General features: G+C 43.2%; 2 protein-coding genes and 1 pseudogene across 4 annotated transcripts in view; 2 read left to right on the forward strand and 1 right to left on the reverse strand.

Moving 5' to 3' along the window:
* Nucleotides 1–24,514, forward strand: part of PKD2L1 (polycystin 2 like 1, transient receptor potential cation channel) — a 261,390-nt gene that overhangs the window by 202,006 nt on the left and 34,870 nt on the right. The window lies entirely within an intron of this gene.
* The window catches only part of LOC306659733 (acyl-CoA desaturase 3-like), a 31,633-nt gene that overhangs the window by 3,993 nt on the left and 3,126 nt on the right, over nt 1–24,514 (reverse strand). The window contains exons 2-6 of one of the 2 annotated variants that reach the window (XM_079137457.1): nt 19,419–19,636; nt 9,452–9,734; nt 5,735–5,865; nt 3,494–3,699; nt 1,849–2,081 (exon numbers count right to left, since the gene is read on the reverse strand). In XM_079137457.1, the coding sequence (XP_078993583.1) occupies nt 1,849–2,081; nt 3,494–3,699; nt 5,735–5,865; nt 9,452–9,734; nt 19,419–19,556 (991 nt within the window). In that variant the 5' untranslated portion in view covers nt 19,557–19,636. Of the gene's footprint in view, nt 1–1,848; nt 2,082–3,493; nt 3,700–5,734; nt 5,866–9,451; nt 9,735–19,418; nt 20,358–24,514 lie in introns of those variants that run through there. The other variant, XM_079137456.1, reaches the window with a different exon arrangement.
* Nucleotides 15,142–15,924, forward strand: LOC306660002 (small ribosomal subunit protein eS10-like; annotated as a pseudogene). Its single transcript has one exon. The product of its transcript is annotated as a small ribosomal subunit protein eS10-like (transcript).

The raw sequence follows: 24,514 nt of genomic DNA on the forward strand, positions 1-24,514 counted from the left end.
CTGGAGAAACCCATTGTTACTGAATGAATGAATGAACATAGTGTTCAACTGTGAAGCAAATAGATACCTCCCAGAGGCATCTTAAGCAACAAATCCAGAGGCCCCTGGTCAACCATTTCTGTCTGGGATCCTTTAAAGGAGGAATGTTTCTCCCGTGGATAGGAGGATTGGAAAGAAGCTAGTTCTGTTACACAGGTGAGTTACACACCTTTCCCTACTGCACTGGTGCTTCCTGTGAGGATGGGAGCTTCCAACAGACTGGCCAGAAACACAAAAGTTAGAGGTAAGGAGGCCTCCCCATGAACTGGAGATTCCTCAGTTACTACTGGTTCACAGTGGGCTACTCTGACTTCTAATTCTCTGAACTTTGACCCTGGGGTGGGGGAGGTACTGATAAAACAGAGCCAGTCTAAAATTGCTGAGTGTTTCCCTGTAACCTCTAAGATTCTGAAAACCCTTGTGATTAACTTTTCACTTTGAGAGGAAAATAAAGTTGCTCTCAATGGAGGAGTGCTCTATGGAGGACAAATGCTTGGAAACTCCATGGATACTTTGCCAATCCTTGGCAGGACTCTTTTTTTCTGAACAGCTTCCAACATTAGCAGTACTGAGCCTTATCAGGTTGGGATAAATTAAAGCTAATAAAGGAATTTTTGGACCCTAGAGGATAAAAATATCCCTAGTTAGAGTAGTAATGATGATAAAAACAATAAGCAAGTGAAGGAAGTCCTGCAAAGGAAATGACCCTAATCAGGGCTTCTAAAAGTGCATGTCCCTATGTACACTGGTTTGTCTGGAGTGTGAACTGAGAGAGTGGTGTGTGGTAACACCAAGTCTGAAAAAGGACTGCTCACCTCCATGATGGGTTCCTCAGTAAGGCTCTGAGTAAGCACTCACTTGACCTAGAGGCACCCAATTTAAAACAGAATAAAATGCATCCATAGACATAAGAGAAAAGTGAAGAAGAGGGTCAGAGGTGGTAACTAGGGCAGTCAGAGACAGCTCCAGAAAGGCTCAAGGGGAAGGTCAGCTTTGTCAGAGAGAAGGAACACATGTGACTACAGTGAGGGGAGGTCATTCAAAAAGAAGAAGATTAGAATGGCAGGAACCTGAGCTGGAGGAGAGCAAAGGGTGGAGAGAGGGAGGAAAGGGCAGGTATGCAGAAGTGAATGACAACGGTAAGCTGACAGCCGCTTTGACTGGCAGTTATAAGGAGACTGGAGTCAGGGACATTCACTTGAGTTCTGTTTACAGTATAGGACACATTTCAGTCTGGACCATTCTGTTTCTAGGAAAATCTCAGAATTGCACAGTATAGGTCAATGTAAGAACATGCACAATGGTACTAGGTGTCTGAAAGGTGGTGGGGATTCATGAAACTATAGCAAGGACATGATAAAATGCTTTCAGAATGGTATATTCATCCTTTTTTAAACAGTCATAATTACTTCTTTCACATTTTATATAGCATGATTAAATATAAAACACATGGCTTCTTGACCTCTCCATTGACCCTGATGTTCTTTTTATGCACCTCCTGCCCCATGCATGCCTGCAGCCAAGCCAGAGGTAACAAGAGAAAGGAAAATTAGAAAATGACTCATTATATGTAGGATATGGAGATGACTTTGGGACCTGGAATGAAAGGCACTATTATTTTTCACCATCTTTTTACAAAATCCTTGTTGCCTGACTCTCATATGGGTTTCCCAAATTTTTCCGTGGAAGAACCAAGATACAAAAAAGGTCATAAATACTAGAATGTATCTGGTATTTTTGGCTCCAAACTGAAGACTGTCATCCGCTGATCACTAGATTTTACTGGTTTTACTGTGTACTCTGTCTTACCCATAGTTCCCAGGGAAACCAGGGGACTCTCACGGGGTTCGATGTTCTTGTCATAGGGACGGTATCCATAGAGGTGGGCGGCACTGTTCACCAGCCAGGTGATATTGAGCACTACAGCATATCGCAGAAATGTGGCAACGTACAAGCTGTGTAGAAAAGTTTCACCCCAACAAAAACAGGGCACCAGAGTGGGCAGGATGAAGCACATCAAGAGGACAGCGGGCTTGTAGTACCTACATGAGAGAACCCACATTTAGTTGGTTGAGTGAGGACTCATGCACTTAACCTGGATTGTCCACTCTTGCTGGACTGAGCTGTGTGCCATGCCTTTCCTCTTACACAGTGAGTACATTTGGGCAAAAAGCAGCCTTGGGGAATGGGGAAGGAAATCTTTTGAGTATAGAGTATCACTTTTTAAATGAGGCATTCAATGACTTTTCTAAGATTACACTAGGAAACAGTGCAGCAAGGATTGGAACTCTTAGCTCTTGCTCAGATTGCTTATTTGACAAGAGCATAAGGAAGAATGTGCCAAACAGGTGATGGTCAAATCACAAAGTCACCAGCCAAGTTCTGCTGCCTGGCTGTTGTCCATGTGCCTTAGGGCTCCATTCTTTGACCAGTCATGCTCTTTGGTACAGAGTGTGTTTTGTATAATGTCACCATTTCCTACTACCTCCCCCTGATCATTTACTCTGCTTTTCCCTCAGAAGGCACACTGAGTGTCCTTGATCATCTGCAAGTCACTCCCCATAGACCAGGCCATTGACACACCAGGGAGATGACTGTCTACCTCCCTTCGGCAGACACATCTTTGATTTTGTATGTCACTGGCATTCCCTGCTTCCAACTCCTTTCCATTCTTGCCACTGCTTCCTCAGCATGGTCCCCCCTGCTATCCAACCTGTGTCCCTGCCTCTCATCTCTCTGGCTCAGTGGTTACCTACCCAAGAGCAGTCACTCTGAAGCACACCTCTGTGCCACTTTGCTACAGAGGAAACCAGTAGTAGTTTTCTTCTCCAAGTGAATAAAATCTGAAGTCTTACATCTATGACTTTACAGAAATGGTCTCTGTGCTCCTTTTCCTGTCCCATTCTATTTTTCAAGCAGAAGGACATCCTTCCTGGAACTTGCCTGAATCTTTAGCTTATTATGTTTTTCTCATTCCACTGTCCTTGCTCCTCATACAAGTGAAAGTCTCTATCCACGGGTGGATTGATTCTACTCTGTTCACAATACCTCACAATACCTTGCCAGCAGTTCCCTCCTCAATAATCTCCTTCCTCTTTCTCTCAAGTACTCACAATATTCTGCCTTATATCATGGTTATCTGGATCCTTGGATTAGCCCTCTAACTCAAATAGATTAGAAAGTTCAGATGAATTTACTTTTTGTGTCCACAATTATCCCAGGTCAGTTTGCTACATTTAATGGGTTTTATAAAGATAGCTCAGAGAGAAAGGAACAGAGCTCTAAGCTATGACTGGGGGCCTGTGGGACGTTAGATATTGTGGTTTTAAATGAGTTTGAACTTACAAACAGTAAATCCTTTGCTGTTATTTTCTAAGACCTAAGAGAAAAAATGAGGTCCCCAAATCCCAGATGCCCAGGGCCACATTCCCAGGCCCATCCTCCCTTCACTCACCTCCTCTGGAACATCACCAGCTTCTCGGCTCTTAGGTCAGACAGGTCCAGCGTTCTGCCCTTCTCTTTGACAGCTGGGTGTTTGCGCACAAGCAGCCAACCCACGTGAGAGAAGAAGAAGCCTCGGCGGGAATTGTGAGGGTCGGCATCTGTTTCTGAGAACTTGTGGTGGGCACGGTGATCTCGGGCCCACTCATAAACATCGTTCTGGAGGGACAGAGAAGAGGAACGCAGGCCTGAGGAGGGATGCTCTACTAAAATTCCAATGCCCGATGTCTGCCAGAGCCCACAGGTCTCAGCCTAACCTCACACAGTCCCCAAGAGTCTGGCTCCAATGGAGGCATGGGGGTGGGGCTTGTCCTCTCCTGCACACTTGCCCTAAAGCCTGTGCAGAAAAGCAACTGACAGTCCCAGACCACAGGAACAGCACTACTGGTTCCTGAAGGTTTTATGGTGGGGAGAATGCAGGTAAATCACAATGCTCAGATAATTTCACTAAGGAAGAACATTGTAATTCTGCAAGCTAGTTATGTAGAACAAGGTTCTTTTGGGGTGCCTGATCTCACCCCAATATAAACAGTGTTGGGGGCCCAATGTGCTGGTCTGACTTGAACCAGCGTGATGTTTTATCAGTTCTCTGGATGTAGGCAGTGAGAGGATTAGAAATAAATCAAACACAAAGACAGAAAGGTGGGACTCAGTGGACCCACTGAACTCCTGGTGGGAGAAAGACTGGCCACACACAGGCTCCACATGTTTATTATATAGGTTTAAACACCAAAAGGATTTATTGTGAGAAAGCTTCTTCAAGATAAACAAAATGAGGTCATGAGCAGGAACAGCCCAATTAAAAGTGTATCAGCTTGCGCCCATATCTCTTCTATCTCCAGGCAGCTGGCATTTGAACCCATGGCTATTGAACCAATAAATTCGGTGAGGCACAGAACCCCCTTTGAACAGGGTATCACCAGCAACTAAGCAGTCTCAACCTACCAGGAGTTCTTAGAAGGGCATCACCTCTGCCTTGGGATAGTTCAAAGAAACCTGTAATTCATTCGCCTCTGCCAACACTGGTCTGTGGATAAAGCTGGGGGCAGATGGCTGCTGATGCCTTCACAAGTGACAGCTCACCAACCCAATATGAGGGTACCAGGTTTGATACCTGGTATCCCCCATCCCCCCCAGGAAAAAGAAAGAAAGAAAGAGAGAGAGAGAGAGAGAGAGAGAGAGAGAGAGGGAGAAAAAAAGAAAAAAAGAAAGAAGGAAAGAAGGAAAGAAAGAAGGAAGGAAGGAAGGAAGGAAGGAAGGAAGGAAGGAAGGAAGGAAGGAAGGAAGACCGACCAATTTCTCATTCTTGCCTTTGCTCCAGACAGATAACATCAGCAACCTCAAGGTATAAGTTCCTAGGGCCAAGATGATTACTCATATGTGGTAAACACTTCAGATATTGTCAAAACAAAGGGAACTAATTTGGTTTCTGTTTTCTCTTTGCTCTAAGTTAAGCCCACACCACAAGCATTCCTGTGCCCATTGCTATAACTTAATGAGAGTCCCCTTCCCCAATTTTCTTTTTCTGTTATGAACTTGTGCCTCAATCAACCTCATAGGTGAATTAGCCAGCATGGCAGCCCAAGATAGGACTCCAAGTTTGGTCTATCCACCCTCTTAGTTGTTCAGTTTCCTCATCCCTTAAAAGGGGTGTAATAATAGGTCCTAGGTCCTAAGATTGTATGAGGATTTAATGAGGTAATGTATGTCAAGTGCCCAGCACAGTACCTGGTACAAATTGGGTGCTCTGAAATGTTTGCTCTTATCTGAAGAAACACAGCTACGAGTCTGTGGCACATTTCCTTCTATCTCATTGTGTTGGGATCCCCAAATAGTCTCCTTAAAGAATGAGTTCATTGTCCACTAAATATGCAGCAAACCAGGGTTAGTACCTACGGGGTAGGCTACGGCCCCTTCCTGAAGGATTGCAACTGTCAACAGAGTGACTTTGGAATGAAAAATAATCCCATCCCTTGACAGTCATTCCTACTTACCTCCTATTTCTTTTTCCATTGACTCTCAAGTGTCCCAGGTTTGATGGACCTAAGCACTGAGCCTGCACTTGAGGTGGCCACGAGAGACAGGAAATGACAATGACTGTCCTGGTGGAGCTGCTCTCCAGGTTCAGATCCCCTCAATTTTTCCCTGAGTCATCCACAGGGTGAGGGCACAAAAGTTAGCACCAGCTTCTCACCTGGAACGCCATGGTGTTGGCAATGATCAGGAAGAGCCGCAGGGGCAGCCGCGCTTTGTAAGTTCGGTGGCTCCACAGGCGATGAGCTCCTGCTCCGATGCCCTCAATACTTGTCCAATAGCAGAAATACGCTGCCAGGACAAAACAATGAGTCCCAACCAGTGTGATTCCCATCAGAGGAAGCATAACAAGTACATTCTCCTGATGATACAGTTTGTGTCATCTTTAGACTTTGAGTGAGGATCTTCCACCCTGGAACCCGAGGATGCCTTGGTCTCTGAGGCCTTGTACTTTTATCACTTTAAAATATTTTACCGTCACCCCCCAGCCTCTCCACCCAGGGATAGAGATGAGTTAGGTAGCTCCAGGAAGTAAGGAGGCAGAGAGATGGGGGGGGGGTGGATAAGACTCTCACCACTGTGTCACCTTCATTGTCAACCTGCAGGGACTATATCCAAGATCTTATCTCTATGGACATTCGGTTCACCTTCTCTAACGGGTTCAGGACCATAAATTACTTCCACTGAGCTTAGGAACATAAGCAAGGGTGTTCTGAAAATAGCAGCCAGAGCAACCTGGGCACTGACCAATTGAAGAAGCCCTATGATACAGGATCCACTTAAGGGGTGCCAAGCAATGGATATTTATCAGCTGCTCTGAAAGTATTTTAGCATTGTAGCTGGTAAGTGCAGCCCTAGTCAGCTCCGCATGCAGTCTATTTGCACAGAGACTCAAGCTTTACCACGGATGCTAATATTCTTATGTTTGCCACACATCTTGAAAGAGGTAAGTGCTATTAATACCACACCTTGCAGGTGAGGAAATAGTTGCTGTAGAGGTTAAGTGTCAGAGATTAAGTATGGAGGCTCACATGGCTAGGAAAACTGGAGCCAGGGTTAGCAAAATATTCTGACAATAAGCAGTTATTGTTCCACCTCTACCATTCAGTTTCTGGCAATGGAGCACACCACTGCTGTCCTGCCTCACTGCCCTCAAGGCCTACAAGCTCAGGAGGTGTCACATATATCTCTAATTGGGCAGGACAATATATGTGGGACCTCCTGAGCCTGAGTCTTCCCTTTGTAGGCAGCACTAGGAGACACAGGTTGAGGCATTGGGAGAAACTATTAACAATATTTTATTCCTGAGGCATCTAGAAACAGTGGATGTTCAGGGGCCAATTACTTAATTGCAATTGGAGATAACCATGCACTGTAACCAATTGTCCTGTGTTCTGCAACTGGAGATAGTTTCCTAAACAGTAGGCATCCTCCTCTCCCTTCCCTTCCTCCTGCATACTATCCTGTTCCTCCTACAGGATTCCCAGAGAAGCCACAGAGTCAGTGTCTCTCTCAAGGAAAGTTCTAGCCACATTCTCTCTGAGCTGGGCTGATGTCCCAGGTGATTTGTGGCCTCTGGTTATGTAGTAATTGAGATCTTCTTCCCCAATTCAGTATCTAACTCCATCTGGACAAACCACAGTGAAACTACAGCCCTGTGACCACCAGGAGGAAAGAAAGGGCTTTGGACAGAACAGAGGTTGTTTCATGGTGCTGATGACCCTGGGACATTGAATCTCAAAGCACATGCCATTCCATCTTAACAGGGGAACTGGGACAAGAATGCAGGCACTCTGGTGCCTGTTCTATCCACACCTGTTTGTCTTTCAAGTAGAAGACTCAGTCAGTTAGATTTGTTCTGCTTCTTTTATGGAAGAACTGTTATTGTTCGCAAGATAGCTAAGAAACATCTTATAGCTTTGCCCTGAGAAGTAGACTGCAGGAGCTTTGATTTTGGCCCTCAGTGTTGCCAGAGATCTTTTCAGCCCTGACCTGAGGGCTTTTCTGAGCAGCTTCAAAATGAAAGAGAACTATCCCAAAATTGCTCTGTCATGAAAAGTGCTGGAATCACAACCAGTTGTTCATTTTATATTTTCCTTTGGGATAAAACAAGAACAGCTGCTAAACTCTAAAGGTGGCAAGAAAAGATGCCCAAGCTAAGACCTCTAGCCTTATTCCTTAAGCCAGAGGAGTTTTGAAATCTCCATTTCAAGATAGTTATTCTATCAGTTGCACCATTCACCAAAGGGCCCAGGGACAGAAGCAAAATAAGTCACCATCCATACAGTGTGCCTAGTATCTGTTCAAAGTTATAGCACACACACATGGACAGGGCACCAAAAGATAGCAGGCTCAGCCTTGGACAATTCTCTGCACCAGCAGCTGAGGGTGACCAACCACTCCCAACATGGTCATACTGTAGTCTGAATGAGGTCTTCAGGGAGTTTTTAGGCTGAAAGGGGCTTGCCGGTGACAAAACTACTCATGAAGGCTCTCCTCTTGAGGAGAAGGTGTAGAGAGGGGTGTTCACAATCTCCCTGGGGACTCCAGCCCTTGCTCTTGGTTTATCACATTGCAGCTCAAGTCTCAGAGCAGTGAGAGAACAGAAGTCACCTCCTCTCACACACATAGCAACTCTTCCTGGTGTGCAGATGGAGCGACCTCCTGCCCTGACTTACTTCCACCAAGTGCCTCTGGGGCAGGAATGATACCATCTAACCAAAGGAACACCTAAAAATGTGAACTTGTCCCCAGTTGGTCCCTGGTCCTCATCCTGAGAAAAAAAGATCTTCTCTGTTGTATTTCCCTGTGACATCTAGAAGATTTGTCAAGGTAAGGCTCAAGGGAGCATATCTCACCACCTATAAGACCTAAAGATGTGGGGGTCCAGCTGTCTCCTGACTGATCAGTCCCTTCTAAACCACTGCCCTCCAAAAGAGCTGCCAGAAAGTTCCCACACCTGAGGTTTTTCCAGGAAACCTCTAATTGTCTTCTGGAGAAGGCATACTGGCTCCCTACTCCCCAGAGAGCAATAATTGGACACCCAGGTCTCTAGTGCTCTCTGTTCTCCCTTCCAAGCTCAGCTTCAGGGGCAGAGGTGAATCTAACTGCAAAGCACAGGCATGGATCCAGGGAGCAGACCTGCCATCAGCCCCCAGCCATGGGTCTCTGAAAAAATTGAGAAAAGGGTGGGTCAGTAAGGAACTGGAAACCCTCTCTCCCTCATTACAGCAGCCCTTGGAAGATACGTAGGGGCCAGGACTGGGTCTTTGGCACTTCATGGCATCTGGAGAGAGGGAAGGAGCTGGTAGGTCAAAAACAGCATTTCTGCAACCTTATTTCATTCTAAGAATGTTTTATTGACTAGCATTTGCTGTACCCTGGAGATCTACCAGAAGTAACAGAGCAACACATCTGTGCAACTTAGGTCACACAGGAGTCTTGTTATCCTGCCTATGTGACAAAGGAATCTGGACTAGCCAAGGGGTCAGGTCAAAATATTTTTTCTGAATTACCTCCTTTTCTTTTCTTCCCTTTTCCACCATCTTTCCTCTGGGTTCTCTAGGGGCAAGTAAGACTTTGACAGGCAGTCACACAAATGACTCAAACAGAAACTCTCTTTCTGGGACATCTGCCTCTTTGCCATTTGTCTCCTCCTCCAACCCTCTGCACATTGTGGTATTCCACAATACCACGTTAAGGGCCCCCCAGAACTGACATTCCTGTCCCTCAAATTCCCTAGGCTCTTTCCCCAGCCCAGTTAGTATCTCAAGCAATCAAAGACACATGGTTGGCAAAACCTGGACAGAGAGGGGCTCGCTCTGTGGAACAACCCACGTTATCAATGAGCAATGAGAAACCTGGGAAACCTACTTACCCCAGAGCCAAGTGTAGAACTTGCAGGTGGGAACCAGTGTGAGCCCATGTAGGGCTCCCAAGTGCAACAGACCCATGAGAATGATGTTTCTCCAGACATACTCAAGCTTGGGCCTGGGGCCCTCTGCATCCTGATAGCTGGGGTCATATATGTCATCTTTCATTTCAGGGCGGATGTCTTCTGCCAAGTAGAGAGAGATCTTCTCCAACTTTTCTCCTTCATTCTGCAGGCTCCCTTTGGGAGGTACTGTGATGGGGGTGGTGGTGGTGTAGGAGCTGGAGAGCTAGAAGGAGAGGAAGAGGAGAGTCAGGAGAGAGCAGAGGCCTGTGTTGCAGCTGAGTCACTTTGCTCTCTAATAGGACTGGGGGAAGGGTGCAGTAGAGGCACATATACTGCCCTGGTGTCAAGGTTAACTAGGATTAGGTGGAAGAAGACATTTCTAGAAACTGTTCAGATAGATTGGGAGTGAAAAAAATCTCAGGGTGAAGTGGCGGGAGTGAGGGGAGGAAACACTTGCACCCCTAGTCACACACAAAGGAAAATCTGCACATATATATAAAGGGACAGGCACTACTGGATTTTTCTTTACTTTAAAGCTTAGGAAACAAAAGTTGGATACCAAGTCCCCAAACTTCCCACCAGTGAAAGTGGAAGTTCCCACCAGTGGAAAACAGTATGACTTGGGAAAGGTGGCCAAATTCTCTCTGGAGATCTCAACTTTCTCCCTTACCAACAAGACACCTAAAAGCCCAAAGGGTACCATGAAACTCAGAATTTGGGGGCCATTGTGAAAGAAAAATTATAGGAGATCATTGATTTGGCCTAAATTCCTGTACGAGGCTCTAACAGACCAGACCCACCCAAAATGGTGTCACTCATCCTAAGTGCCACATAATCAAACCAAAGCTTTAATGTAATTCCCCTAACAGGTAAGTTTTTCATGGAAATAGGAGGTTCCCATGTACCTGAGTTAGCACGATAAGAAAGTTCCCTGGATTTAACTCTCATGGAAAAGTAACCTAAAGTAATCAAGATTTTCTTATTTTTCTGTTCCCTTGTTCCTACCTTTACCTGTCCACTGTTCTGCTATTGTCCAGTGGGAGGTTTCATTGTCACTTTGTAGAATGAAGACAGCCCTGATTTCCAATTAACAACCAATTAGATCCATAAGTAAATTTGTGGCAATTTTATCCTCAACAGTTTTGACAATTTATAAAGGGACTCCAAGAACACAGCTATGGATGCAGGAGAGGTGCTGCTGATTCTCTTTAAGATCTCCTGTCTTCCTTAGGGAGCCTCAAGTGTTGTAAGTTCATCTCAGACTGAACTCTGTTCTTTTTGCATTTGCCCTATGATCTTTTGGCTTTTGAATCCAGGGTGAGTGGACTGTAAGAGGGCCTATGAACTCAGGGCTGCAGACAAAGGGTTAGTATGTGCTGTAAAAAATCACGTGATGTTGTGGGGTTTGCAGAGGCTGAGGAGTCACTAGCAAGAAAAGAAGTCATGAAAGAAGTAGGTCTGGGTCCTATAGGGGAACTGCAGGTATCTCACTATGACAGAAACTGGCATTTAATGGCAATTACAGAGGTATGTTCCAAGATTCCAACAGATGCCTGAAGGTACAGAGTAATAGATGCTATATACTAGCACTGTGCCACTGCCACGGTTGATTTGATCACCAAGATGGCTGCTAAGTGACTGTTGTATAGGTTAAGCAACATGAGTATACTGCACAAAGGAACCCATACAGGATGGATTAGAACAGCACTCTTCCATCACACTACCCAGAATGGTGTATAATATTAAACGTATCAATTGTTTATTTCTGAAATTTCCCATTTAATATTGTTGAACCATGGTTGACCAAAGGCAATTGAAACCACAGAAAGTGAAACCATGGATAAGGAGGCCCACTGTACTGCAGGTGTGTGAATTCCAATTTCTAGAAATTCATAGGGAGTTTGTTCTCTATCTTCATAGTTCCTTTTCTTTCTTTTTTTTTTTTTTTTTGGTGGTGCTGGAAATCGAACCCAGGGCCTTATGCTTGCAAGGCAAGCACTTTACCAACTGAGCTATCTCCCCAGCCCGATAGTTCCCTTTTGTTAAGCTTGGGTGGGGAAAAATCCCTAAGTTGTCAAGGGGATCTCAGAACTCAGTCACAACTTAACTAGTGGGCACGGATAGAGTACTTAAAGGAATGTCAGATCACTCATCAGCTAAAATTGAGAATTCCAGGAAAGAATAAATTGGGTACAGAACACTGCACCTGCTGGCCATGAGAAAACATTTTGCTTTGAAGAAACTCTATAAAAGATCCTGGGGCTGGGCACAGTGGCACATGCCTATAATCCCAGCAACTTGGGAGGCTGAAACAGGAGGATTGCAAACCTCAACAACTTAATAAGACTCTCAGCAATTTAGGGAGACCATGTCTCAAAACAAAATTTTTTTAAAGTGGGAGATACTAGTTGGTAATGAGCAGTGAAATGTGAACCAATAGCCAAGCAGGGTCCTCCTGGGGTTTCTTTGAATTGCCTTTAGTGAACAATCAAATAATTTGTGGAATGATAGGTGTACAAACCCTGAGGGTAAATAGGTAGAAACAAAGGGAACCAATTAAGTTCTGAGGATGAACTCTTGTTCTGTCTTCCCTCCATCTATTCTCTAAACTACCTCTTTGCCAACTTGTCTTATTTTCTAGCTACCTTGTTGTGTCCTATGTAGTTACTGTCAGCTAAGAAACATTCTCAAACCTTTGCTTTATCTAAAGTCATGCTGATTCTTGTGTTTATCTTCGTATTCTCTGTACTCAATGCATGCCCACTAGTTAAGTTGTGACTTGATAGCTGGGGAAGTAAGTTTTTCCAATCTCCATCTGTTCTTTAATAGAAATAGCTCTGAAGGTACCCTCTCTGTGTCTCCTGTTATTATTATTGGCCAACATAAATGGCCCCATACTGACACTATCTTACCGAAAGAGTGAGGACCACCTCAAATAGCTGGAACGACAATTTCTGTACTTAAGATATGTTTTATTTTAGGGGCTGGGGCTCAGTGGTGGACTGCTTGCCTAGCACACATAAAGCACTCAGCACCACATAAAAATGAATAAAGGTAAAAAAATATTTTAAAAAGATATGTTTTGTTTTAATCAAATCTGCCCCAAAGAGACATGATTGCCATGAGGTATTTGTCCTTCTTGGTCATGAGATAAAAGATTAGCTATAAACAAATCTCTTTCTATTAAAAGTTACCTGTTATTGTCCTATCCCAACATGCCTCAAAACTCTAAAGTTTTTGTGTTCTCACTTTTTAAAAACAACAACCAAAAAATTGTAAGGTCTTCAATGTACCTAGGTTAATTGAGATCTTAGGGATTTTGTTTTTAGGATTATTTTCCATAAAGGATTTCTTTTCTTGAGGTCTAGGTAGGGGCTGTCAAGTACCCTGAAGACTGCATAATGGTGACAAGGACAATTGTATTGCCAATAATTTGCAGATGATTTGGGACAGACTTAAAAGTCCTATCCTGCTGGGGATTAATAGAGTTCCCCAACATTATGGAGCAGACTAATGCCCAGGCCCAATGGAGATGCAGATTATCCTGAAGATATACTATGGGACAGATTTAAAAATCCTATCCCTGGTGGGAACTCGGAGTACCCAGAGGCCTATCTTTTTGTTCTGTTTTTCAGAGAACCATTAAAGATTATGGGTGATGCATTTTTTATTCTTGAAAACTCACCACTTGGGTACATATTAAATAATCAGAATTCTTTTAAGACAGCAAACTTTCAAAAGGAAAAAAGAAATTGATTTATTTTTCCTTGTAACATAGCTTGGTTTTAATATAGATTAGAGCTTGGAAGCTTGTTCTATAATTGGGGGGAAAATGTCAAAAATATGACTATCTGGGTCCCTCTCCTTAGTCCTCGCCATTGTCTTTTTAGGAAGGCTGATTATTCAAGTGTTGTTCTCTTAAGCAATTATTCAAGGGCTAACTCTCAAATACATTGGGAAAGGAAAGAGATCTTCCCCTTCACAAGATCCTAAAAAAGGAAAATAAACAGTGGTGATAGTTGACATGAATCTACCTCATGGATGGACAAGTGACCACCTGAGCCATTGTTTCAATGTCCAGGCATGCTTGATAGATCCTGTCCCAGCCACCTCCAACTACACAGGCCTCCCCCAAATCTGTGTCCTCTATTCCTCACTGTGTCACAGAAGACATCTGTGATGAACTGTTTTGGTTTCTGAAATTTTAAACCTGGCCTGCACTCTGTTTAATGAGCAGCTTTAACTTTCTTATCCCCTACCTATAGTTACCCAATACCTGGATTATGCAAATTCTAAAAAGAAAAGAGGCCCTTTCTTTATTTCTTTTGCTTGTCTTGAGAGACCTTTTCTTTCTGTTTTTTTTTTTTTTTTTTTTTTTTTTAAATAAAGGGGATATCTGGCCCACTGGTGATTTCCTTAACTCTTTAAAAAAGAAATTTTCATCTGTAAGGATCTCATCCTGTATTGACTAGTTCTTAAGTTAGGAAAGGATATTAACTTAAGTCTGCATAACACACCCCACCTTAAAACTTTGGTTTTCACTTGCCTAAGCCCTTCTCATTGATGTTTAAATTAAGGTTTGTGTCTTTGAGATGTAATAAGACCATGGTAATTTTTTTTTTGAGACAGTCTCACTAAGTTGCCTATGGCCTCGCTAAATTGCTCAGGTTGGCCTTGAACTTACGATCCTCTTGCCTCGGCCTCCCAGTGGCTGATGTTAAGTTGTGTGCCACCATGCCTAGATGGACCATGGTTATCATATCAATAGATTATTTAAAAAAAAAAACCTGACAAATAGTAAATCTAGATTAAAGCTATAAGATATTTGTTTTTTGTCTCTATTTTTATGTGTGTATTATATGTTGTGTCTACATGGTATCAAATTGGCTTATGGATAAATCAACACTCATAAATTTAAAAAAATAGATCCAAATGCCTTTTAGTTCATGTGACTTAAACAAACCTTTAACAACAAGGTAAATTTAAATTGGTTACAAAAATGAGAGTAAATATATTTTCCAGATGATTAGCCAATAAGGAGAGTGCTGTTTTCTCTAAAATGTTTGAAGTACAATGTCTATTGCTTTTAAGATTTTTCTTGGGGTGGGGGGGAAGGGAAAAAAATAACAGAATGAATCAAACAACATTACTCTATGTAAATTTATGATTACACAAATGGTATGCCTTTACGCCATGTACAAACAGAGAAACAACATGTATCCCATTTGTTTACAATAAAAAACAAAAAGATTTTTCTTTGGCAGAAAAAAGAAGTCTTAAAATGTTCATCTGATATCTTGGTTCATATGAGTTACCTAAAATTAACTGTTAAAAATATGTACATTAGGTTTGACATAAGTGGAATTTATGACTATATTAGAGAAGATATCTGATTAATTTGCAGGTTAAGGCACTGAAACACAACAGCTAAATAGAAATTCAAGTACTCTTGGCTTCTTAAACTTTATGACAGTATATATATTTGGGTTTGTGTGTTTTATATAAATTGTTACTAAATAATAAAACAGTGTAATGTTGTTTTGCTTCTGGGACTAAACTAAAGACAAGGTTAATGAGTTAAAATTCTAACCAGCAGCTAAGCATGGAGATACATGCCTTTAATTCCAGTGACTCTGTAGGCTGACAGGAGAATTTCAAGTCTGAGACCAACCTGAGCTATTTATCGAGACCCTAAGCAACTTAGCAAGATCCTGTCTCAAAATGAAAAATAAAAAGGACTGGGGTTGTGGCTCAGTGGTTAAGCACCTCTGGGTTCAATCCCTGGTAAACAAACAATCAAATAAAAATAAATAAAATAAAATACTTAAAGCTTTCCAGCCTTGGCCTTGGACCTGAAGCCTCTGCAATGTTGATGCCCAAGAAGAATTGAATTACCATTTATGAACTCCTTTTTAAGGAGGGAGAAATGGTAGCTAAGAAGGATGTCCACGTCCCCAAACACCCAGAGCTGGCAGATAAGAATGTGCCCAACCTTCACATCATGAAAGCCATGCACTAACTCAAGTCTCAAGGCTATGTGAAGGAACAGTTTGTCTGGAGACATTTCTACTGGCACCTTACCAAAGAGGACATCCTGTATTTCTGCGATTACCTCCACCTGCTGCCTGAGATTGTGCTTGCCACTCTATGCTGTAGCTGACCAGAAACTGGCAGGCCTCGGTCAAAAAGGTCTGGAGGGCAAGAGACCTGTAATAATCATAAGAGGGGAAGCTGACAGACACCTACAGACAGTGCCCCCTGCTGTGCCCCCTCGTGCTAACAAGAAAACTGAGGCTGGGACTGGGTCAGCAACCAAATTCCAGCTTAGAGGTAGATTTGGTCGTGGACATGGTCAGCTACCTCAGTGAAGTTGGAGAGGATTATTTTGTTTTGAATAAACTTGTAGCTAGAAAAAAGTAAATAATATAAAATACTTTAAGATATGTCAGGGCTGGGGATGTAGCTCAATTGGTAGAGTGCTTGCCTTGTAAGCATAAGGCCCTTCGTTCAATCCCCAGCACTGAAAAAAAAAAAAAAAAGATTTGTCAAAAGGCCAACCTCACCTGAGATAAGGCTCTGCTTCTCATGGCTCCAAGGCAGGCTAAAATTAAACTCATTTAAATTTATGTTTAAAAAATAGATTTTTGTTGTAAAGATTTCTGTGATCTCAAAATAAAACAATATAATACAAAACTAAATAAAGGTTTGGGTAAGTTATAAAAGGTATTTAAAGGTTGCAGAAGAGTTTTAAAAGAAAATAAAGCTTGTAAAGGATTTCATATGTGATTGAGTTGATAAATTTATGGATTTTTGTAGGAGCTAAATAGATACCAAAGATACATTAGTGTTATAAAAATTGTTTCTTGGGTTCAAAAACTCTTATACAAGATAAATATGTTTTTGCTCTTATTAATTTCATTTTGTATTTTCTTTGTGAAACCTTATAAGCATTTCATTTTAGTGTTTTGCAGAAAGCACTACAACAAACAACCTGAGTTAAAACAAAACAACCTGAATTAATTTAAATAATAAACTATCACCTACAGGATAGATAGGATATAATGCTGCCTCCCAGTACTGATAATGACCCCAATTAAATAAAAGGGATAACTGAAAAAATTATAGACATTAAAGTCAAAACCTATTACTCCCACTTCAAGACTGGTGAAACTGGCCTACTAGATGTTTAAAACCAAAGTATGGAGCCCTCTGACATGGCACATGCCTATAATCCCAGGGACCCGGGGGGCTGAGGCAGGAGGACCATAGGTTCAAGGCCAGTTTCAGCAATTTAGTGAGGGCCTAAACAATTTAGCAAGACCCTGTTTCAAAATAAAAAAATAAAAAGGGCTGGGGATGTGGCTCAGTGGTAGAACATCCCAACGTTCAGTTCCCAATACCAAAACTAGAAGATAAAATCAAGGAAGTAAAGGAGCTAATGAAGGGGCAGGGGGCAAAAACAAAATACAGCCAATATTTTGGTCCTTGCCCTCTAAAGTCAGCCAGAACTCAGGGAGTGATGGGTCCTCTCTAGGGCCCTGCAACCCTTGTTGAGTCACCTGACCTCCCAATAAGGGGAATTTTAAGGACCCTAGAGAACAGGAAGCCAAAATGTACATCCTGCAAAGAGGAAGGTCACTGGAGAAGAAAATGTCCCTGATGCTTCCAAGGGAAGTCATGTATGGTCAGCAAGACTCTGACCTATCCTGGCAGATGGAACAACTGGAATAGAAAGTTAAAGAATCCAAGAGGCTTTTCACAAGTTCCCAAGAGTAACCCTGAGGAATCTCAGCTGACCCTAACAGTAATAGAAAGAAGGTCAATTTTTGACAACTTGGTTTTAAACACCTGGCAAGAAAGTATAACCTCAACACAGCCATATATGAACATTCAAAGGTAAAACACCTGGGTGTGGTGGCACATGCCTGTAATACCAGTGACTTGGGAGGCAGAGGCAGGAGGATTCCAAGTTTAAGGCTAGCCTTGGCAACTTAGCAAGTCCCTAAGCAATTTAGGTCCTAAATTGAGGTCTTATCTCCAAATAAAAAATAAAAGGGACTAGGGGTTTAGCTCTGTGGTTAAGTGTCTCTGGGTTTAATTCCCTATACCAAAAAAAAGTAAGACAATAGTTCTTTTAGTATAACTTGAGATACACACTTGTATGAGCCCTACCAAAACCAATTAAAGTTGAGATGTTATAGAGAAAGGGGTCTTTGTATGAGTGTCTGATAATAACTATCCAGAGAGACTTTACTAAAATCATTTTTACCCTGAGTTAATTTAATTCTGATCTGTCAGACATGTTTTTGAACACAAGAATTCCAACCCATTCCCACAACTGTGTCCAGTGTCTATCTCCTTATTTAGATCAATCAAGATGAGATTTTTTTTTGTACTGGGGACTGAACCCAGGGATGCTTTACCACTGAGCTACATCCCCAAACTCTTCTATATTTTATTTTGAGACAGGGTCTTGCTGAGTTGCTGAGGCTAGTCTTGAACTTGCGATCCTCCTGTCTTAATCTCCCAAGTCATAGGATTACAGGTGTGCACCACTGTGTCCAGCTCAAAATGAGACTTTTGATCCCTGACTAGGCAGAGTCATTTTCCCTCGGCAACCTGAAGCAACAACCTAGAAGATAGGTTTTTTGTTTTTGGTACCAGGGAATAAATCCAGGTGTGCTTAACTTCTGAGCCACTCCTCTAGCCTGCCCCCCTTTTTATTTTGAGACAGAGTCTCACTAAGTTGCTGAGGCTGACTTTGAACCTGAAATCCTCCTGCCTCAGCTTCCCAAGACACTGGGATGACAGGCATGTGCCACCACTCCTGACCTGAATTGTCCCTTGAATGCAGATTCCTTGCTTTATTTACCTCAAAGGCACCTCTTTCTTGAGATTGTCCCATTCTCCCTTGAATGTGTATCAACTTTCCTAAATACACCTCTGTCTATGCTTTTGACTGGCACATATTGAAATTCTTTTCCATCACATATTTCAAAACTCCTGCTGGTTCTGAGTTCCCCCTTATCTCTGGAAACTCCCTGTACCCTTCTTTGGAGACATGTCTTCTCTGGTGACAGTTGAACAGGAAGGAGTCTGTGCAGTTGCTGACATTTCCTGTTACATATGGACAAACACATTAGGTATTACAGGGACTCACTTGTAGAAAATTTAAGAAATGCATTCCTTGATTAACACAAATAGATTCCTAGCTCATTCTTTGATCTATTTGATTTTAGCAGATTTGGTTCATGGGTACCCTAGCTAAGAAGCATCTTCTCTTTCTCTCTCTCTCTCTCTCTCTCTCTCTCTCTCTCTCTCTCTCTCTCTCTCTCTCTCTCTCTCCCTCTCTCTCTCTCTCTCTCTATATATACACACACACACACACACACATACATATATATGTATACATATGTATATATATACATACACACATACATATATGTAATACATGTAATACGTATGTATATGTATATAGAAATCAAATATATGATGTATGTCATATATATGACATATTTTATATATATAATTATATATATTTATGTATAAATTGTTCCCTTGTTCTCACCTTATAAAACCTGAGATTCTAAGGTTCTGCAATGACACCATAGAAGATTTCACTTTATTTTATAGAATAGAGGCTGCCTCATTCATAATTTTCAATTTAAAGTCAGATTCATATAACTAAATTATTGAAACTTTATCTTTTGACGAGCTTAAGAAACAAAGGTTGGAGGATCAAGTTCTCAAATTACCATCCACATTCTCATCCAATTGAAGGCAACACACTCTAAAAGATGGTCAAGGCCTCTCAGGAGCCTTCAACTCTCTTGCCTACCAATTAGTTACCTAGTGGCCCAAAGTGAGCCCACAGACACGGATGCGGAAACTGTTGTTGGAAACTCACCTTTTCTTGCAGCAAGCGCACTGGCATCTTGGCTCTCAGATGCTGGGATGACTCTACCAAGGCTGAGGTTGCCAAGTGGAGTTCTGGACTGCCAGGACAGAAGGTGGACTTCTGCTCCAGGGCTTGCCTGTAGAGCATCAATTCTGTGCAGAGCTCTGAACACTTCTTTAACCTCACAGGAGTGATGCTGTCCACGCTGGACCTTGCTGTGCGTATATCTCCCTGAGATGAGGATTTAAAGGCTACAGCTAATGATGGTTGATTGTGCCCCATATTTCCTCCACCTTTTATCTGCTGCCAATAAGGGGGAAGGGCACAGAGCTGTCTGACTTAGGTAGCCCTGAATGGAGGTGAGAGTAGGAGAGGGGAGGGGACAGAAAGCAAAGGCAGGTAGGGTCCAGCTAGGGTGACTGGAGGCTGCAAACACCAACAATCCTAATGATCCAGAAATAATGCTAATAATCCTTCTGTCAACTCTGGCTCCTCACTGGCCAAAGAGAATTTGGTGCCACCTCATTCCACCACTACCATTGGTTCAACTCAAATCTGCTGTTCCCCTGCCACCAACTCCTTGATTTCCTTTTGTCTTTTTCACCTTCTTGGCTTCTTTTCCAGCTGTTGTTGGATTTCTGCCCAGTACCCTGTGGCCCAGGAGTGTTTTGGAAGAGCTTGAGGGCCTAGTTCAACACTGAGGGTTGTGTCCAAGCCCAGACAGGCCCTGGATTCAAGGCGAATTGCTGGGCATTGGGGCAGTTGCACAAGAAAGATTGGGAAAGCCAAAATGGGGCCCACATCTCGACCCCATCCAGTCTTCTCTTTCCTCTAGGTGTGCGGAAGGGGAAACTTGGCCTCCAACCATCCTTCTCACCCCACCTGCTGCAGTCTTGAGCCAAAATCTTGGGTGAAGCCTGCTTACTTAGTTAGCTAGTGACCTAGGCTCCCATTGGGCAAACAATCTCTCTATCCCCCACCCCCCCCCAGCTATAGGATAACAGAGACTATGACAAGCTTTGGCGACATTGCAGAGGCACAAATGGATTTGTTCACCTGCAGGATCCCAACAAGCTTAGTCACTAGCATGTTCCACAGAGAAAGGGCATCGGCAGGTACCAGTTGGATTTGCTATCCCCATTTCTACTCCTCCAGAAAGCATGCAGAATGGTTTGGAGATTCTTCTGATTGTTGGGTTGGAATTTTCTAGTTTTCTTTATGGAAAAAGGCAGGAATTACACAGTGTTTTCTCCCAACAGCAGGTCAAGGACTAGCTTGTGGAATAAGAGTGGGGAGGAGGTGCTGAAGGAACCCAGCAAGCTGATTCACAAGCATCATTTCATTGAACCCTTCCTGTGAGTCTGTGAAGTGGGTACTGCATGATTCCATTTTAAAGATGCAGAACGTGAGATATAAAAAGATCAAATGACTTGTCCACCATCACAGCAACCAGCAAATTGTGTAACTGGGAGATGGTCACAGAAATGTGATGCTGGAACCCAAGCTCAGGACACTGTTGACCTGGGACCCCGCAGTGCTCTGACCTCACTGTCCTCATCAGGACATAATCTCTAGGTCTGTTTGAGTCCTACCAGGAGAGCTTGGAGTCATGCAGGCTCTACATTCACCCAGGTTGCTTCCATGACCAAGTCTCCCTATTGCTGTCTCATCCTCCTCTGGAAAGAGGGGGAGCCAAGGAGTTCTGTGCAATGACTGGTTTCTAGGAAGAGAGGCACCTGGGATTGCCTGGGAGTAGGACAGAACTCTGCCCTCTGGTCTCAGGGGCAGGCCAACTCCCTGACCAGTGACCAGGCACCTCCATTCCATTCCTGGTTCCCTGGCCAGTGGGAAGGTGCTGAATGAGCCTAGGTGATCTCAGAAGTAGAAGCTCATGTGGTGATGGCTCAGAAGTGTTGTGTGGAATCCAAATCCACCTGTGCTGCCCCTCTTCAGGTTATCTCAGCAGTGTCAGCTCTGCTAAATTACTTTCCAATTGTAGGTTTACTCTGTCCTAGTCCAATGCAGACTGCTCAATGAACTACACAGACTGGGTGACTTTTTCAACAGAAATGTATTTCTCATGGTTTTGATGGCTGGAAGTCTCAAAGGAAGCACCCACAGACTTGTTCATGTTGTAGTGATGTTTACAAGGTGGACGTGATCATATATATTTATGTTAGCCCAACAATGTAGAATATATTATAGAAGGGAGAAAGGAACAGAAGTATTAGACTGAGATCCATATTCTGAAATTTACTGAAACACCAGGTAACTTGGAATGATTTATTCTGTGTGCTTCAAATGTTCTCATCTGTAAAATGGAGATATACTATTCATTTTGGAAGATTGCTTCAAGTGTGTGATGACGTATTAAGATACCATCAGTAGAGGAGTGCACAGTGTGAGTTGCAATTGTTGATGTTTCATTTATATCTAGTCTCCTTCGTTTTGATATTCAAAGCCACCCATAATGGCACTCTGAATGTTCTCTTCCAGTCTTAATTCCCACTGCCTCCTTGGTACAACTTGCACCTTCATTAGACTGTACTCTTACCAATTTCTACACTTGATCTTAGCCACAAAGCTGTGAAGCACTAAGTCCTACTCATTTCTAAACATATTCTGCCTTCTCAACTTTTTCTTGCACTCCACTCTCCATGTCAAGATAGTGCTCATGAGCCACAAATTCCACTCCTACTTATATACCCAAGAGAATTGAAAGCAAATATATATATGGATGCACAACTTGCATAAGCATATTTGTAGTGGCATTATTCATGAGAGCCAAAAATAAAAGCAATGCAATTGTCCATTTATGCATGAATACCTAACCAAGAAGTAAATATCCACGTAATTGAAGATTATTTGGCAATAAAAAGAAATGAAGTTTTTGCTACAGCACAAATGAGTCTTGAAATAGAATGCAAAGTTGAGGGATTCAACCACAAAGGACCACATCCTCTAATTCTGTTCATCTGAAATGTATAGAATAGGCAAATTTTTAGACAGAAAGCAGATTTTTGGTTTCTCAGGAGGAGGTGTGTGGGAGGTGATGGCTAAGGAGTCTAGGTTTCATTTTGAAGTAAAACATTCTAAAATTTGGGCTGGGGTTGTGGTTCAGTTGTAGCACGCTCGCCTAGCATGCCTGAGACCCTGGGTTAGCTCAGCACTACATAAAATTAAAATTTAGTTGTGTCCACCTACAACTAAAATTCCAGACATACATATATATACATATAAAACATTCTATATATATACATATAAAAACATACATATATACACATATATATACATACATATATATACATATAAAAACATTCTAAAATTGATTGAGTTGATTAACATAAGACTACATGAAAAGACATTGCATTGTAGTATTTAAATGGAAAAGTTGCATGGTATAGAAATTATAGCTCAAAAAGCCCCCTTCTATCCACCCTCACATCCACCACTATAGATCCTGAGATTGCCAGTTTGCCCAAGGAAACAAGCCCTCTGTGACACAGAATTATGCAACCAGCTTCACTATCTGTCCATCCTCACTACACATAACTTCACAGCATTGGGACAAGAGGTTAGAACTGCAGAAATTGCCCTCACAATTTCAAAACTCTCAAGCTTTCCCATGTCAGAGGGCAATGTGGGGAGGGAAGGATAGAAGCCAGCACCTTCTCCTGTCCCAGCATCAGCACCAATCAGTTCTCTGGGCACAGCGAATTGGCAGAGCTCTCCCAGCTATTGGTTCTTTTATGTCCAGTGGTCCAAGCTGAGTCCCAGATACCAGACAGCCAGGAGACATGGTACGAGCGAACTCCTCTCCCCCCAACCTAGGGGACAGGGCCCAGGGTGGCCTGCTCTTCTGCAGCCCATCTGAGCAGCACTGTCTCTGGAGGAATTGAGGTAAAACAAGCAATGGCGGCCCCACTACCATGAGCATACTATTCACTCATTCAGAGAATGTGTATGAACCAGTCACAAGGCCCCAGGCTCAGGGAAAGAACAGGTCCCATGAGCTCCCATTGGGCAATTCTTGTGGTGGACAACATATCCATGCCTCTGGATGACGAACCTTAGCACAGGACATTTTCGACTCCAGAGGAAAGACACAAGCCAGACCAGCCTGGGAGAAGCAGGGAAGACTTCCTGGAAGAGAGCCTAATGGGAAATCCTAGCTAGGTGTGAAGAGCAGGTAACAGTTCCAAGGCCATAGGAGGGAAATGACACTTCACTGACTAGGATCCTCAAACATGGCTCCTCCCAGGCCGCAGGCTTAAGAGATGGTGCCTCAGGTCCTCAGTTGAGCACCCCTGGAGGAGAAAAGAGGCCAGTGCATTCATCCAGCCCAACTCCCTGGGTTACCAGATGTGTGTCTGTACGTGCACACAGCTGCTTCTGACTCCCTTCTCACTCTAGCCCTTCTCCCCTGCTTGTCCCCTGCCCAATACAGAACTGGAGTGTGTGCGAGGGGCATACACAGGCTTGTTTGCAGCCACAGGTTCCTGGACTAAGCGGGAGGACTCTATCAGGCTACTACTACCTATCTCTGGGAACTTGCAGCAGTTCTGCAAATCAGAGAGTGAAGGTAACTGGACAGCTAATGTCTTAGGGCAGTGTAGACATTGGGGGCTGATAACCAGGGCAGGCAGGACCTGGGAACAGAGGTCTTAGGACAGGGTCAGGGTTGGAGATTCATGCGGTGGACTGACCTAGCAAGGATGGCTCTTCCCAGAACACAGGCCACTCCCTCTCTCCTCGGGAGTTCTATGGAGGATCTTTCCAGAACTTGGAGAGCCAGGCTCACACTTAAGCATTCCACCTAGGATAGACACAGAGGACAGGCATTCCTAGGGTCTCCAGTGACTAGCTGATGGGCAGAAGGGAGTCTTTCCTGCCCTGACTCAGTTTCTGGGCCAAAGTGGAAAGAGAAGAGGAGCTTAACTGTGCCTTTGTGGTCAAAGAGATGCACCCCCATTGGGTTCCTGCAGTGGCCAAGAGGGTCCAGGATTGGGGCTGCAGTCCCAACTATCCTCCAGATTTCCTCTCTCCAATACATAAAAGAAACAGATTCCAACAATTCCTGTCCCTTCACCCCACTCTCTTCCCCT

The sequence above is a fragment of the Sciurus vulgaris genome (genome assembly GCF_902686455.1).
Source record: "Sciurus vulgaris genome assembly, chromosome: 4".
Taxonomy (NCBI): Eukaryota; Metazoa; Chordata; class Mammalia; order Rodentia; family Sciuridae; genus Sciurus; species Sciurus vulgaris.